The sequence below is a fragment of the Corythoichthys intestinalis genome, chromosome 1 (genome assembly GCF_030265065.1).
Source record: "Corythoichthys intestinalis isolate RoL2023-P3 chromosome 1, ASM3026506v1, whole genome shotgun sequence".
Classification (NCBI taxonomy): domain Eukaryota; kingdom Metazoa; phylum Chordata; class Actinopteri; order Syngnathiformes; family Syngnathidae; genus Corythoichthys; species Corythoichthys intestinalis.
The window spans coordinates 31,627,519-31,642,643 of NC_080395.1; the positions used below are offsets into that span (position 1 = coordinate 31,627,519).

Genomic DNA, 15,125 nt, shown 5'->3' on the forward strand with positions numbered 1-15,125 from the left:
CAGTGATGTCTTTTTACATGACTTACACTGGTTGCTGCTGCTGCTGCTGCTGGCTAAAATAAAATCCTAATATCCCTCGTCTTTGAAGGGAGCGGAGAACGCGGCATGTTGTAGACATGTATCTGTCTGGGCTGTGAGTGTGTGTGTGTGTGTATGTGTGGGGGGGAGGGGTCATGTCATCAGCCAATCAAAGCTGTGTTTGAGGGGAAAAAATGGACTGGCACATTCAGCAAGTGAAAAGAGGTAAATGTCAGCCTCAATATAATGAAAGTAATTCACTTAATAATGGTATGATCAATTCTATCCATACAACATATGGAAAGACAATCTAAATTATTTATATGACTGAACTCATAATATAATGCCAATAAAAGTTGGTGGAAACAATTTGAGCATCCTGAAAAACTGGTAGTGTCATGTCCCTACCGTCCCCATGCAAATCTACGCCCTTGATCTATATATATTGATGGTATTCGTTTATTTGAACGATCAAGGTACTGTAATCGTGTTTTATTTTGAAGCGATTTAGTCGTAATTCACCCCATCGTCGCCAAGTGTCGCCGTTTCCCCATGAGACCTCCCCAACTCGTCTTTTTTGGGCTGATTCATTTTATCCATCATACCCAGAATGCAAAGTGAGATAGCCGACCCTCAATAGCCTTGAACAGGTTTTCTTGTCAGCTTTATCGTGTCCAGGAGGGAGACATCCCTTGTTTGACCTAAACCAGCATACATAGCGAACGGCGACGTGAACGCCTCATAACGAGGAAACCCATGCAGCTCGGACAGACATTCGACTTTTAGCCCGGATTGGCGTGAACTCATAGCGGCTGTCATGGCAGCGTCGGAGCTATACACAAAGGTAAGTAAAGACAAGTGAAAGCGACCCGGGCTGGCTTGACGTTACGTGCCGACCTTTCTTCCAAAATGTTTGTCTTTATCGCTAAAATGAATGAAACCGCAGCGACCAAGTCGGCGTTTCTTCTGACGCTAATATCGATTGCCTGCTAAGCAAAGGTGTATCAAAGTCATTGCAATTTAAAGCTTACAGGCATTTTATTTAATTTTTTGTTAGTTCCTCATACAAAGCTGCGAATGGAGCTTGATTCCTACCTTTATAATATGATTGTCAGCTCGCTTATTTTGCCCGAATATACCATTCATAAGCAACCTTTTATGTGGCATCAGGAGCTGCTGATGCAAAGGCGGTGCCTGCCATCACGGAGACGCAGGTTGTTTTTTCCCCCCACTGTGGTATTTCCAAGTCAATTAATCGTGTTTACTTGGTCATTTTTGACGTTATATCGTATAAAGAGAGTGTGTGGAGGTTTTGTAAGCTGTGTGTGCTGTTTGGGTTGCGACTGGATGCTGCTACAAAGTGCACACTCTAGCATCCTTGTTGTTGTAGCGGATTGTGCAGAGGAGAGTCAGGCCTTGGCACGCTTTGCAAGGTTACAAATTTGCCCATTTGATGGCGATAGCCATTGTTTATCCACTTAATATTTTTGTGATTTACTCCAATCCATCTGCTCCCTATTTTATTTGTTTATTTTTTTTTAACTGTCGCAGTCATTAGTAGGAGTGGGAACCTCTTGGTATCTCACGATACGATTTGCGATACAAAGCTCGCGATAACGATGAGCTATTGATATGGCGATACAACGATTGGCAATACATTGGTCAGGAAATCATTCTGGGATATTGTACAAACAACTGATAAATAGAAAACAATCCTCTGCTGTGAATTGGAATGAGTTTTTCACTAGTAGACGTTTAATCTGTTTGAAGTGGGAGGGATGGCAGCGAATGAACGAATGTTCATTCGCTGCCACCCTCCCAGTTCAAATGGAATGGACGTCTATGGCCGTCAGTGGCATCCAGTGCCAGGCATTGAGGTAATTTTGGGCCATTTAAGATCATTTACATGTTGATTTTCAGTTACTTCCTGTTGATTTTGGGGTATTGTATCGGTCACTTCCTGTTTATTTTGAGTTACAGAACAGGAAGTGACTGAAACTCAACAAGAAATGACCTGTAAATGCCGTAAAACGAACAGCAAGTGACCTGTGAATGCTCGGAAAATCGGACCGAATGACTTTGAATAAACGAACGTTCCCAGTCTAAATTGATTGTGTGTCGAGCACCGTCAATGGCAGCCTTAGAGTTAACTGAGACACCATTATGGTGGAAGATTTTATTTATTTATTTATTTAAACATTGACACCTTTTTAAAACAATATCTCAATTCTTGGCAGGAGCTTATGGATAACCTTTTGGGATACAAAGTGTCATGATATACCACCATTTCGATATTTTGTCACACCCCTAGTCATTAGCCTAATATTTGTGTTTTTAATACTATATGTTTGCATATTTTCTGTATTTGTGTGTATTTCGTCTTGTATTTTTCAGATATTTTTGTATGATTTTATTTTGTATTTCCTCCCAAATAAGTGATTATTTTGTCAAGAATTTTAAACTTCATTTTCTATTGTTTTCATCTCTTTAATTTGTGTGGTTTTGTTTACTTATTTTTGTAAGTCTTCAGTTTTCTCATTTAATTTTTAGCTTTCAGTTTAGTCTCATTTTCTTTTGCTGTTTTATTTGGTATATTAAATCAACTATATTATATTTTTCTGTTTTTTTTTTTTTTTTCTTTTTGGTGTAATAAAAAAATTAAAGCCTTGGTCTTATTGATTTAAAAAAAGTGTTGTTTTTTTCATTGGTCTAATTTTTCTAATTTGTGAATATTTTCCAATTTCAATTTTTTTTTATTTTAAATTTTAAAATATGTACCGATTTCTATATATTTTCCCATTCCTCCCCCCAATATTTTTTGTACAATGTTCATAATGTTTTTTATTTATGCATTTATTAATTATGTATTTATTTATTTATTTATTTTTAAATAGTTTTTCCCCATTGTTGGTCTTTCATTTTTCTCTGAATACTGTAGTTGGTTGATAGTATTTTTTCCTTAGGACAGTATTTTTCCCCAGATTATCATATTATTTCCCTAATATAAACATTTTTTTCATGTTTGAGTTTTGTTCATTCAATATTTTCGTATTTCGGATGGTATATTTGTGTATTACTTTTCAAATGAAAAAAAATGCAATGTGTGTGCACGGGATGTGCATGCGTGCATGTGGAGCTGAGTCACCCATCCCCCTGCTTTGACAGCTGTCGTCATTGTTTTGTTGTGGAAGAGGGAAGCTACGCTTGTCTTTTCGCAATCTGTGCTTATAAGCAGCATCGCGGCGCACCACCAAACATTTACGTCTTAAGTTATCTCGTCCAAAGCGTGTATCATGAGGTTCCTGTAAGCATAAGCAGTGTGTATGTGTGCATGTGCAGTAGTTTTGGTGCTGATGAGAGGCTGTAATCAAGCGCACAGCATCTTAATTGTGTTAGCTGTCACCCTTGCTAGTGCTAATTGTTGGGGTGGCCGCAGAAGAAAGGACTTGAACTGTTATAGAGGAGGCATGTCAAGCTAAGCAAGGTCACGAGTGTTTTCCAATTGTGTATTTTTATGTTTGATAATCATGTACTTATTATTCAACCCCTTTAATACCATTTTGAGTTGGGATTTTTGGCAGGGGTGACCTGTTCTTGCTACTTCATATATGTTGTTTTAATTCCAATGCTAAGGAATACAGCTCACATTGTTTTCCTGCGCATTGAAATAAAGGTGATGGCTTGTTGTGTGTTTTTAAGAGCAGCTAAATGGTTGCATTTGCGTAGATGTAAACACCGAGTTCAGTGTTGGTGGGGCTTTTCAATGGTTCTGTGTGTCTGCGATGTCAAACACCTCTCTGTCGTTTACTTTTACCAACACTGGTCTAAATAGAGAGGCTTATTGAGTGTGTGTGTTCACTTTGGTTAGCATGCAAACACTGCTCCAATTTATGTGCAGGTGTGTTTGAATTAGACCCATCTAAATCAAAAAATAAAATTGCCTAGTATGATTCTTAATCATTATCAGCGCGATCAAAAATATCCATGAGTGGTTTACAAACTCCAATTCCAATGGAGTTGGGACCGTGTAAAATGTAAATACAAACAATGCAATGATTTGAAACTTTTTTCAACGAGTCTGTAATTGAATGCACGACAAAGACTTTCACAGATGTACAATATACTATTGTGTGTCACAAAAGTGAGTACACCCCTCGCATTTCTGCAGATATTTATGTATGCCTTTTCATGGGACAACACTGACAAAATGACACTTTGACACAATGAAAAGTAGTCCGTGTGCACCTTATATAATACAGTTCATTTATTTTCCCCTCAAAATAACTCAAAATATACCTAATATCTAAACCCCTGGCAACAAAAGTGAGTACACCGCATGGGAACTACGTACATCCCTAAATGTCCAAATTGAGTACTGCTCATCATTTTCCCTCCAAAATGTCATGTGACTAGTTACAGGAGTGCTGTCAGCATTGCTGCAGAGATTGAAGAGGTGGGGGGGTCAGCCTGTTAGTGCTCAGACCCAGGGGTCGCGTTAACCGGAAATTTTCCGTCGTTGACCGGTTTTTTAAAACGGTGACGGAAAAAACTGAAGTCCGTCAGTCATTTTGACAGGTTGCAATTCACACCCCAGACCACAGAGTTAGCATATTAATTAGCTATTGTCTCTCTTAATGCATGACGTCGTTGGCTATTCTGTCAAAATATTGTAGCGTAACCGGGGTCTGGCGGCGGCACCGTGATTGACACATCAACACGAGGTTCTTATTGGTGCACCCGGTGTGCCAGAGCGTCATCCAATTGATGGACAAGATTGCCGCCTGTGTATAGACCCCAATCACATGATGTCACAACTCCGCCCCCCTGACCGGAGCCACCATATTGTGTGTCAGCCCGTCATGTTTATACATTACCGCTACGTACATGCCTCCTATTACGGCGTGTTTTTCTGCTCGTTAATATTAATAATCAAAATGGTGAAGGCGTGTGTGGCGGTTGGTTGCTGTAACAGAGAAGATAGACGGAGAGACTTGAAGTTCTACCGTATTCTGAGAGACGCGAAGATGAGAGCGAGATGGACTGCTGTAATTCGACAAGAAATCTGGGCACCAAACGATCACCACAGACTATGTAGTAGTCTTTTTATATCTGGTAAGATGCATTTAATATATATTTAGAAGATTTTGGGCTGACAACCACAATTAAGATCATTGTGTGACGTTGGTGATTGGGGTCTATATCGTTGCCTCCTTTTCTTTGGGGGCGGAGTTGTTGGCGGTAAGCAGAGTAAAAAGGGAGAAAAATACCACGACTTCCGTGTCTAATTTTTCGCCGCCAAGCAAGCGTTACAATATTAATTAAAAATGAATGAAAACTAAATACTATTGAATATGTCATCATTATCATTTTAAAAATTTACGTGACGGGTAAAAATAGACTATGACCGGATTTTTATGACCCTGTCAGTCAAAATGACAGACAACGAAAATGTCTAGCGCAACCTCTGCTCAGACCATACGCCGTACTCTACATCAAATTGGTGTGCATGGCTGTCACCCCAGGAGGAAGCCTCTTCTGAAGACGGTACACAAGAAAGCCCGCAAACAGTTTTGCTAAAGACATGTCAACAAAGCACATGGATTACTGGAACCATATCCTATGGTCTGATGAGATGAAGATTAATTTGTTTGGTTCCGATGGTCTCAAGCATGTGTGGCGGCGACAAGGTGAGTAGTTCAAAGATAAGTGTGTCATGCCTACAGTCAGGCATGGTGGTGGGAATGACCCCTCCCCCCAACCTCTTCAATCTCTGCAGCAATGCTGATGGCACTCCTGTGACGAGTCACATGACATTTTGGAGGGAAAATGACAAGCAGTACTCAATTTGGACATTTAGATATGTACGTAGTTCCCATGCGGTGTACTCACTTTTGTTTCCAGGTGTTTGGATATTAATGGCTATATTTTGAGCATTTTGAGGGGAAAATATATTAACTCTATTATAAAAGCTGCACATAGACTACTTTTCATTGTGTCAAAGTGTCATTTTGTCAGTGTTGTCCAAGGAAAAGATTTAAAGTGATCCTCTAACTTAAATACATGTAGGCTCTAATAAACCACAATTGTTCTCTTGTACTAAAATATGTTGTTAGAAACACATAAAATGTTAAATCTAGAGCAATATTTAATATTTAGTCCATATTTTAACCGTTAGTTGGCGCCATAGTTTGCGGGCTCGCAGTGATGACGTCACTGGGATCTTTCCAAATGTGTAGCGTGTTCAACAATTGCTTATTGCTGCCTAAACTCGCGAAGTAAAATGCCACGATGTGCTGCTTTTGGACGCAATTTCCAGTCAAATGGAAACAAGGGGAGTGAAGTGAGTGGTCAAGGTAGAATTATTATTTTTAGTGAATAAATGTGCATATGTGGAAGCTTCTCCCCCTTTTTGGTCCCTGTATGCACGTATCCTACCCACCACGCGTTACAACTGGCACCCGAACATTTTTCCTGGATCCTCAGTCAAGTAAGGGATCCGTCTATTTTCTGGATCCGACGGTCCCACCGCGTCTGCAATATTGGTTTCGGATCTGTTCATTTTTTTGATTCGTTGGTCCCACAGCGGCTTTTCGGATCAGTCTATTTTGTGGAATCGACGGCCTGATTATGGCTGCAATAGTGCCATGGGATCGGTCTAATTCCTGGATCTTCAAGTGAGTAAAAAACGCGGATTTGGGTTACTATTGCTATCTTTTATGTTGACTATCCTTCGTGGGAGTTTTCTCCAAATCATACTAAATAATTAAAGCACTATGGCACGCTACGGTGACGACAGTGACTCTGATGTGGACTTCACAACAATGTTGGAGTTCATCAGGGAAAGAGTGTTTGCGTACTGCTGAGCTCCCGAGTGAAGAGTGGTCAAGGTGGAAATATTTTTTGTGAATAAATGTGCATATTGGAAGCTTATCCCCTTTTTGGTACTTTTATACACGTATCCTAGCTACCACGCGTTACAATGTACAAGACATGGATTACACAAGGTCTTTGTCTTTGGCCTGTACTGTATGTAAAGCACACAACAGCTCTGGATGCTAACAATCTACATAATTATATTGGGATAAGTTTGAAAACGCAATATGCTTACCTTGAATATCTGCTAATAAAACCGGAGTTCCAAACAGTATACACTCTCGCTCCCAACCGGAGTTCCAAACAGCATACACTGATTACACTCTCGCATTACTAGTTTTGCCCAACTTTTGTCTTATCAGGTATTTGCTGCACGCATTTTTCCCTGAAACTCGTCTTGTGAACGACCGACAGTGCTGTTCTGCTCTTCACTTTTCAGATCTGGTTCAAATAGGAAGGGTAGAAGTAACGACATGTTGGGAAAGCTAACGAGTGACACGCTGGAATTTCGGCAACGGAACCAGTAACGTCACACACTGCGACGTAACAAGAATGGCGACCTATCACTTAAATAATTTTACAAACTTTATTAAAACAAAAACATTAAGAGGGGTTTCAATATCAAATTATTATAACTCATACTAACATTTATCTTTTAAGAATTACTTGTCCTAAAAATAGAGAATCCCTTTAAATATCTGCAGAAATGTGAGGGGTGTACTCACTTTTGTGATGCACTGTATATCCATGCCATGGGCACTAATACACTTCCTTGTTGATGAATGCCTTTCACTTTGGTTAGTAGAGTTTTAACTTGCATTTGTAAGTGAAGCAACAGCCTGTATTAAATGACAATAGTTTTATGGGGCGTTCCGAGCCTATATGTGGCAATGTCTTTTATTTCATGTTTCTGGTTTTTGGTGCTGGGGGATCAAAACGATGGTCATGGACACTTAATGTTTGTTTATGGCCTTGCACCTTAAAAATGAGGTAGTCTGTGGTGCTCAATCAGTGGTCCGCGCAATGATTTGCAATTATTTACCCCTACCATTGTATACATTCATCATTTACATTTTTTAACAGGTAAGCATGGAAGGGGGACTTGGCCAGCAGTAGATGGTGGCATTGCATCACATTGGATTTGAGACCAGCACAGGTTTGGTGGGACATGAAGATAAAGATTAGAGTTAATCTATTTCTATTACCTGGTAATCTCAGTTTATCATGTGGATTATGAGGGAGATAAATCCTACCTCATTGGATGTCAGACGAGGTAGTTAGTAAAAAGTGTATCATTGTGAGTGTAGAGGATGCAAAGAATGATCAAATGTAAAAAGGCCACTGATTCTCAACTCGAGGCATGCAGTGAGTCATTTTCATTCATGGCATGTTTCATAGTTTCATATCTACAGTGCCTTGCAAAAGTATTCAGCCCCCTTGAATCTTGCAACCTTTCGCCACATTTCAGGCTTCAAACATAAAGATATGAAATTTAATTTTTTTGTCAAGAATTAACAACAAGTGGGACACAATCGTGAAGTGGAACAACATTTATTGGATAATTTAAACTTTTTTAACAAATAAAAAACTGAAAAGTGGGGCGTGCAATATTATTCATCCCCTTTACTTTCAGTGCAGCAAACTCACTCCAGAAGTTCAGTGAGGATCTCTGAATGATCCAATGTTGTCCTAAATGACCGATGATGATAAATAGAATCCACCTGTGTGTAATCAAGTCTCCGTATAAATGCAGCTGCTCTGTGATAGTCTCAGGGTTCTGTTTAAAGTGCAGAGAGCATTATGAAAACCAAGGAACACACCAGGCAGGTCCGAGATACTGTTGTGGAGAAGTTTAAAGCCGGATTTGGATACAAAAAGATTTCACAAGCTTTAAACAACTCAAGGAGCACTGTGCAAGCCATCATATTGAAATGGAAGGAGCATCAGACCACTGCAAATCTACCAAGACCCGGCCGTCCTTCCAAACTTTCTTCTCAAACAAGGAGAAAACTTATCAGAGATGCAGCCAAGAGGCCCATGATCACTCTGGATGAACTGCAGAGATCTACAGCTGAGGTGGGAGAGTCTGTCCATAGGACAACAATCAGTCGTACACTGCACAAATCTGGCCTTTATGGAAGAGTGGCAAGAAGAAAGCCATTTCTCAAAGATATCCATAAAAAGTCTCGTTTAAAGTTTGCCACAAGCCACCTGGGAGACACACCAAACATGTGGAAGAAGGTGCTCTGGTCAGATGAAACCAAAATTGAACTTTTTGGCCACAATGCAAAACGATATGTTTGGCGTAAAAGCAGCACAGCTCATCACCCTGAACACACCATCCCCACTGTCAAACATGGTGGTGGCAGCATCATGGTTTGGGCCTGCTTTTCTTCAGCAGGGACAGGGAAGATGGTTAAAATTGACGGGAAGATGGATGCAGCCAAATACAGGAACATTCTGGAAGAAAACCTGTTGGTATCTGCACAAAACCTGAAACTGGGACGGAGATTTATCTTCCAACAGGACAATGATCCAAAACATAAAGCCAAATCTACAATGGAATGGTTAAAAAATAAACATATCCAGGTGTTAGAATGGCCAAGTCAAAGTCCAGACCTGAATCCAATCGAGAATCTGTGGAAAGAGCTGAAGACTGCTGTTCACAAACACTCTCCATCCAACCTCACTGAGCTCGAGCTGTTTTGCAAGGAAGAATGGGCAAGAATGTCAGTCTCTCGATGTGCAAAACTGATAGAAACATACCCCAAGCGACTTGCCGCTGTAATTGGAGCAAAAGGTGGCGCTACAAAGTATTAACGCAAGGGGGCCGAATAATATTGCACGCCTCACTTTTCAGTTTTTTATTTGTTAAAAAAGTTTAAATTATCCAATAAATTTTGTTCCACTTCACAATTGTGTCCCACTTGTTGTTGATTCTTGACAAAAAATTAAAATTTTATATCTTTATGTTTGAAGCCTGAAATGTGGCGAAAGGTTGCAAGGTTCAAGGGGACCGAATACTTTTGTAAGGCACTGTATAAATTCTTATGCTATCAGAAGCACCATCTGTGTTGTTTTTTTACAATGGTACCTTTACATACAAAGTTAATTCGTTCCAGGACACCTTGTTTGTAAGTCGAAATGGTTGTATGTCGAGCAGGGTTTTCCCATAAGAATACATTATAATTCCATTAATTCATTCCACAGCCCAAAAACATACACTAAATCCTTCATGAATAGTGCTGGTACTAATACAATAGCATTTACACATAGGAAAACAAATAAATTGAAAAAAAAAACAGAATAATAAAGTAATAATTATAATAATGACATGATTTGCGTGCTGTACCTGAACACACCGCGTCGCTGATGTGACAGAGAGAGGAAGCGGTGCGGTTGAGAGTTTACTTTCACTTTTAATGTTTTGTTGAGAAAACCGTCAACTGCGGCGGACAGTAGGGGTGTTTTGTTGGACAAATTCTGAAATAATGATAAAACCTGACGAAGCTGGCGATATCTTTGGCGGTGTTACCACAACAATAATTGTCACCCTAACTTTTAAAGACTGGCGAACAGAGGTCGGAGGAGGACCGTGGAGATCGTAGACTTTTTACGGCTGTATTGTTGAGCCAGTTTACTGATGCGCACCACACGCTCATATTTTTCTATCATTTGCCTCTTTATTTCAATGGTAAGCGTCCTTTTCCTTGTTTCACCACCTATACCAACCTTTTGAAACCTGTGTTGATTTCTCTCACAAGAAAAATCTGCCGTGCGTCCGTCAGCGGCACCGTCATGTCGTCATATTTCGAGCAATTTGTCGGATGTAGAAACAAATGGCGCGTCAAATTTTACGTGTAAAAGATCGTGTGTCGAAGCGATCGTATGTCGATGTACCACTGTATATACAGAAGTTTGAAGTGTCGCTAAAGCTAATATCAGCATAAAATGTCGCTTCTTCTAAGCAGAGGCATGTAAAATTTCAGATTCTTAGATTATTCGTGATTCGGTAGTAGGGCTGGGCGATATGGCCTTAAGTACGTATCACGATAAATTGAGCAGATTTACCTCGATAACAATAAATGACGATAAATTCGCCCAAGCAAACTGTTGTATAATTTGAAAATTTGAATCAATGCATGGAATACAAATTAACAGTTTCTCGTTAAATGTATTTACCAGCTTTCAATTTAAAAGTTGCACATGCAGTCTAAACATTAAGTATTAAAAAAAAAAAATCTTGTAAACAATAAGAATTCTTGTGTGAACATTTATAACAGCTTGTATGACTTGAAAAATATCATCACTTGAATTTCATTAAATTCATTCCGCATTGTTATACACTAGATAGTGGCATGCGTTTAGATATTTAGAATAGATACAAATACGACACATCCACCCGCCCCCCAGAAATTATACTTAATTAAAAAATAAAATGTTTCACAAACCTTCCCTTTCTTTTATTCGGCTCAGTTATTTGCATCTTATGATTTTAGAAATCCTTACAGTATGCAATAAATAATATTCCTGTTCCCAAGCACTGTGCTTACTGTACTGTAATTTTGACAAAAAATAAGCAATACATAGTTACTCCCCGTCATCTAGGACGAGCCACTTACAAGACGAGCACTGTCGTGTATTACAAATACTGCTTTGAGCACATCTTCACAGACAAAAGCAATGACACAGGCTTAAGGAGGTCAACTTTAATTGTGTAAATCACACTTAATGACGACACGATCTCCTGGTTGAAATAGACGACATCCACTTAATTCTATTGAAGATATGTAATGCTGAGGCAATTTGTCAACTTTATTTTTAAAAAGAAACGTGCACTGTTTATCCAGTAGATGGGGCTCTTGCAGTGTGTCAAACAGTGATTCAATTTAGGGCAATTGTCTTAAAAGTGGTTCATTGTTTCAGAAAGCCTCGGTTTTTCCATCCCTATCTGGAACCCGTCAAGAGTTTACTTAATGTCGGGTGAAAGTTTGGCGAAGCTAACTTAAGCCCGACTTCATCTCGTTTACTTGTAGCGTTAGCCGCTAGCGTTAGCGGCTAGCGTTAGCCTACCGGGCTTCTGTTTGATTGGCTTCCTGAAAACCATGTGACTCCAAACGTAAGCGCACTGTCTGCTTTCTTAAAGGGGAATGAACATAGCCGAACAACACAGAGTCAAAGCGGGATGAAAAGACTATATTTTCTTCTTTTATTAAATTACCGAATTTACCGACATGGTCAAAATTACGTCGGTCATCGTGAAGAATTTCGGTAACGGTAAATTTTCGGTTTACCGCCCTGCTCTATTCGGTAGTGGAAGATTCGAGAACGATTCAGAAACATCCAAATTCCGATTATTGAAATATGACGAACAAAGCGGAACTAAAGCACAGCACGGTCTGGGGGACGCGCTGAGGAACGGACTGACAATTTATGCCGCTAGATGAAAAAAAAACAATAATAGCTGACTGCAACCGACAGCCGCTTCAAACAACGCCCATGCTGCTACAAAATACGTCCACATAATGCTACGGTAGATATCACATGTATATAGAACTAGATGCGAAATGATGGACTCAATGGTATTAGCACATGTATAAAGAACTAGATGCAAAATGACAGACTTGCCGGCGTTAGTAAACAGCCGCCATCTTAAAGCAGTACACATCTCTGAAAGGCTGTTGTAGCGAACCTTCCCAGCGAACCTAATTGTTTTTATCTAAAATACTCCTAAATTGGCAAAATCTTGACTTGAATCTATCTTTAAATGATAAAACAGTTTTAAAACTTTCGCATGTTGAAAGTAGACAGAATGGAAATTATGGAATAACAGGAGCAATTTTAACAACTTTATTGGTTGATCCACAACATTAAATTAATTGAATGTAGTTTAAAGCTGCTGATACAGAATGGGGACTTGAGTATTTTATTCACTGTATATAACTGTTAACTTGATACTGAAATAGTAGTTTGGTTTAGCCTGAGAGGATTTTTGAACAATTTTGGAACTAATGTACGAAACATTAAAAGCAGCTAATAGCTTGGGGGTGGGGGTTGCATAAATAATCGATATATGATCAAATTGTAGCCTCTGAATCGTAATCGTGATGGAATTGTTAGGTGCTCAAGATTCCAACCTCTACATCTAAGTGATTTTTTTTTTTTTTTTCTTAACAGAAGCTAATTTTCTTTTTGGTCAGAAAGCAGTGCTTGCATGAAAGTCCTGTTCTATGCTTGATTCTTACTGAAAAAGGTTTCAAACAAACTATGAGTGAAAGAAAAGCAGTCCTCATATTGTCACGGAACACAACAGTTGTGGGTCTTGTAAATCCTCCAAATTGGTTGATACACTTAAGGGAACTCTGCTTTGAAAACTTCTGGCAGTGAATGAGTTAATAATGTCGTATAGAAAAGGTTTACAACAGTAGAACACATTCTGCATATATGCCAGTTTCCTATTTTGTTTGGACCAGTCCCTATATAGGAGCATGTGCATCAGATTAGTTAGAAAACTGAATTAAGCAGTTGCACAGTCATGTCCTATCTGGTATGTTGACATCGTTGTTCTGACATGGCAAGTAAACCTTTCTGAGGTCAACTGATTGTTATTAATTTTATTATGCTAAGTTGAGCTTCAAATAGGTTTCATCCACTGCCATGTCAAGCCAATTTGTACTATGTTACAAAAATGGATCGGTGTCACAGGAATAATTGTCAATCCAATGCTTCGGATGCAGCCTCAAGCAGCATTTTGTCTGTAGGCGGCAGCAGTGGTAGTTTGTGGGAAAGCCTTGTTTTCTCCTAGGCCAGTCTCATGTGATTCAGGAAGGAGGATGGAAAGTGTGATGTACAGCCGGTAGGACCACTCAGCGCGTCGTAGGACCAGAAAATCTTACGTATGTGTAGTTTGCTCATTGCCGATACTATGGGAAGCTTCCATCCTGTAGCGTGGTCTTGAGTTTGAAACTGAAGAGTTGGAGTGTAGAAGAGAAGCATGAGCTAAGAGTTTGCCTGACAACATGAACCGGGAACTGGAGTATATGTTCGTTGATGTGAGTTTTTGCTTCAGTTATTTTAACTTATGTGATTGAAGACTAAACACTATAGTCATGAAGAGTTTCTTAATTGTAATTGTGGTTGTTTACTGATACTGGCGGTCAGATTTCCATGTCGGTAGAGCGTGGAGCCCTCATGGGGACACATCCTTCAACTTGTTGCAGAAAGGTCTTTGGTGTTTAAGCAATATATTTTAGTCTCTTGTAGCCTTTCTATTCTGATGTATTTTTGTCTTAATTTGCAGAGTTTTGGACATTTTCAGAAACTTTGATTAAGGTGTTTACATTTTTATCTTTTGTCTTGAAGTTGCAAATGGTCAGGCAATGAGTGAAACTGGTCATCAAATACTGATAAATGTGTAATTAATGCCCGTTTGTGGATTTCAATTGATGTCATTTTCATATTGATAAAAATCTTAGATTTTTCCTGTTATCAGAGCAGCCTGATCCACCGCAAGAAGTTAACTCCACAGTCATCACTGATCCACTTAATGCGATTAGACCATGCACAGCGTCTTAAGATCAGAGTTTCTTGCTATCAAGTTCAGTTGCACCTATGGGTGGGACTGGACTTCTTGGTACAACTCTTTCTCTGTCTGCTAATGCTGAGGGTTCCGAGCCCCATGGCGTCATGTTGAGCAGCAAAACAGCGGCCTCTCACATGAGTAGCATCATGTGATGGCGCCTCAGCAGTCAGGGTTTGACTTTCTTTTGCTGAAAATACATGAACTGAAACCTATTCACACATTTTCCTATTATATGGGGTTTTGTCCTTCATAAGTGATTGTCATTTCTATTTAAGAAAGATTACCGTTGTGACAATATCCCATAATCTGATAGTTAATATGTATGACATCCCGCTTAATTTTGGGATTTTTCACACTTAAGCTACCAATACATGTGTTGACTTTAACACTGCAGTAGGGCTGCAGCTATCGAATATTTTAGTAATCGTGTAATCGACTGAAAATTCTATCAAGTAATCGAGAAATCGGATAAAACAAATATATTTTTAGGTGAAGAGCAATTATAAATATACATGAGAAAACGAGACATTTCATCTAATGTTGAACCATTTTCAGTCAATCAATGTCTTTATTTTCGATGCATATTGTTGAAAACAGCGCCAACAATTGCATCTCAGATGTAACTAGAATTAAAAAAAAAGACTAATTCACC

At 39.2% G+C, this 15,125-nt stretch overlaps 1 protein-coding gene across 3 annotated transcripts in view; it reads left to right on the forward strand.

Annotated features, from left to right (window-relative positions):
* Positions 1 to 597: 597 nt before the first annotated feature.
* myo5aa (myosin VAa) overlaps positions 598 to 15,125 on the forward strand; it is a 119,753-nt gene continuing 105,225 nt past the window's right edge. For 2 of the 3 annotated variants that reach the window (XM_057837955.1, XM_057837956.1), the window contains exon 1: positions 599 to 862. In XM_057837955.1, the coding sequence (XP_057693938.1) occupies positions 836 to 862 (27 nt within the window). In that variant the 5' untranslated portion in view covers positions 599 to 835. Of the gene's footprint in view, positions 863 to 15,125 lie in introns of all 3 variants that reach the window. The other variant, XM_057837957.1, reaches the window with a different exon arrangement.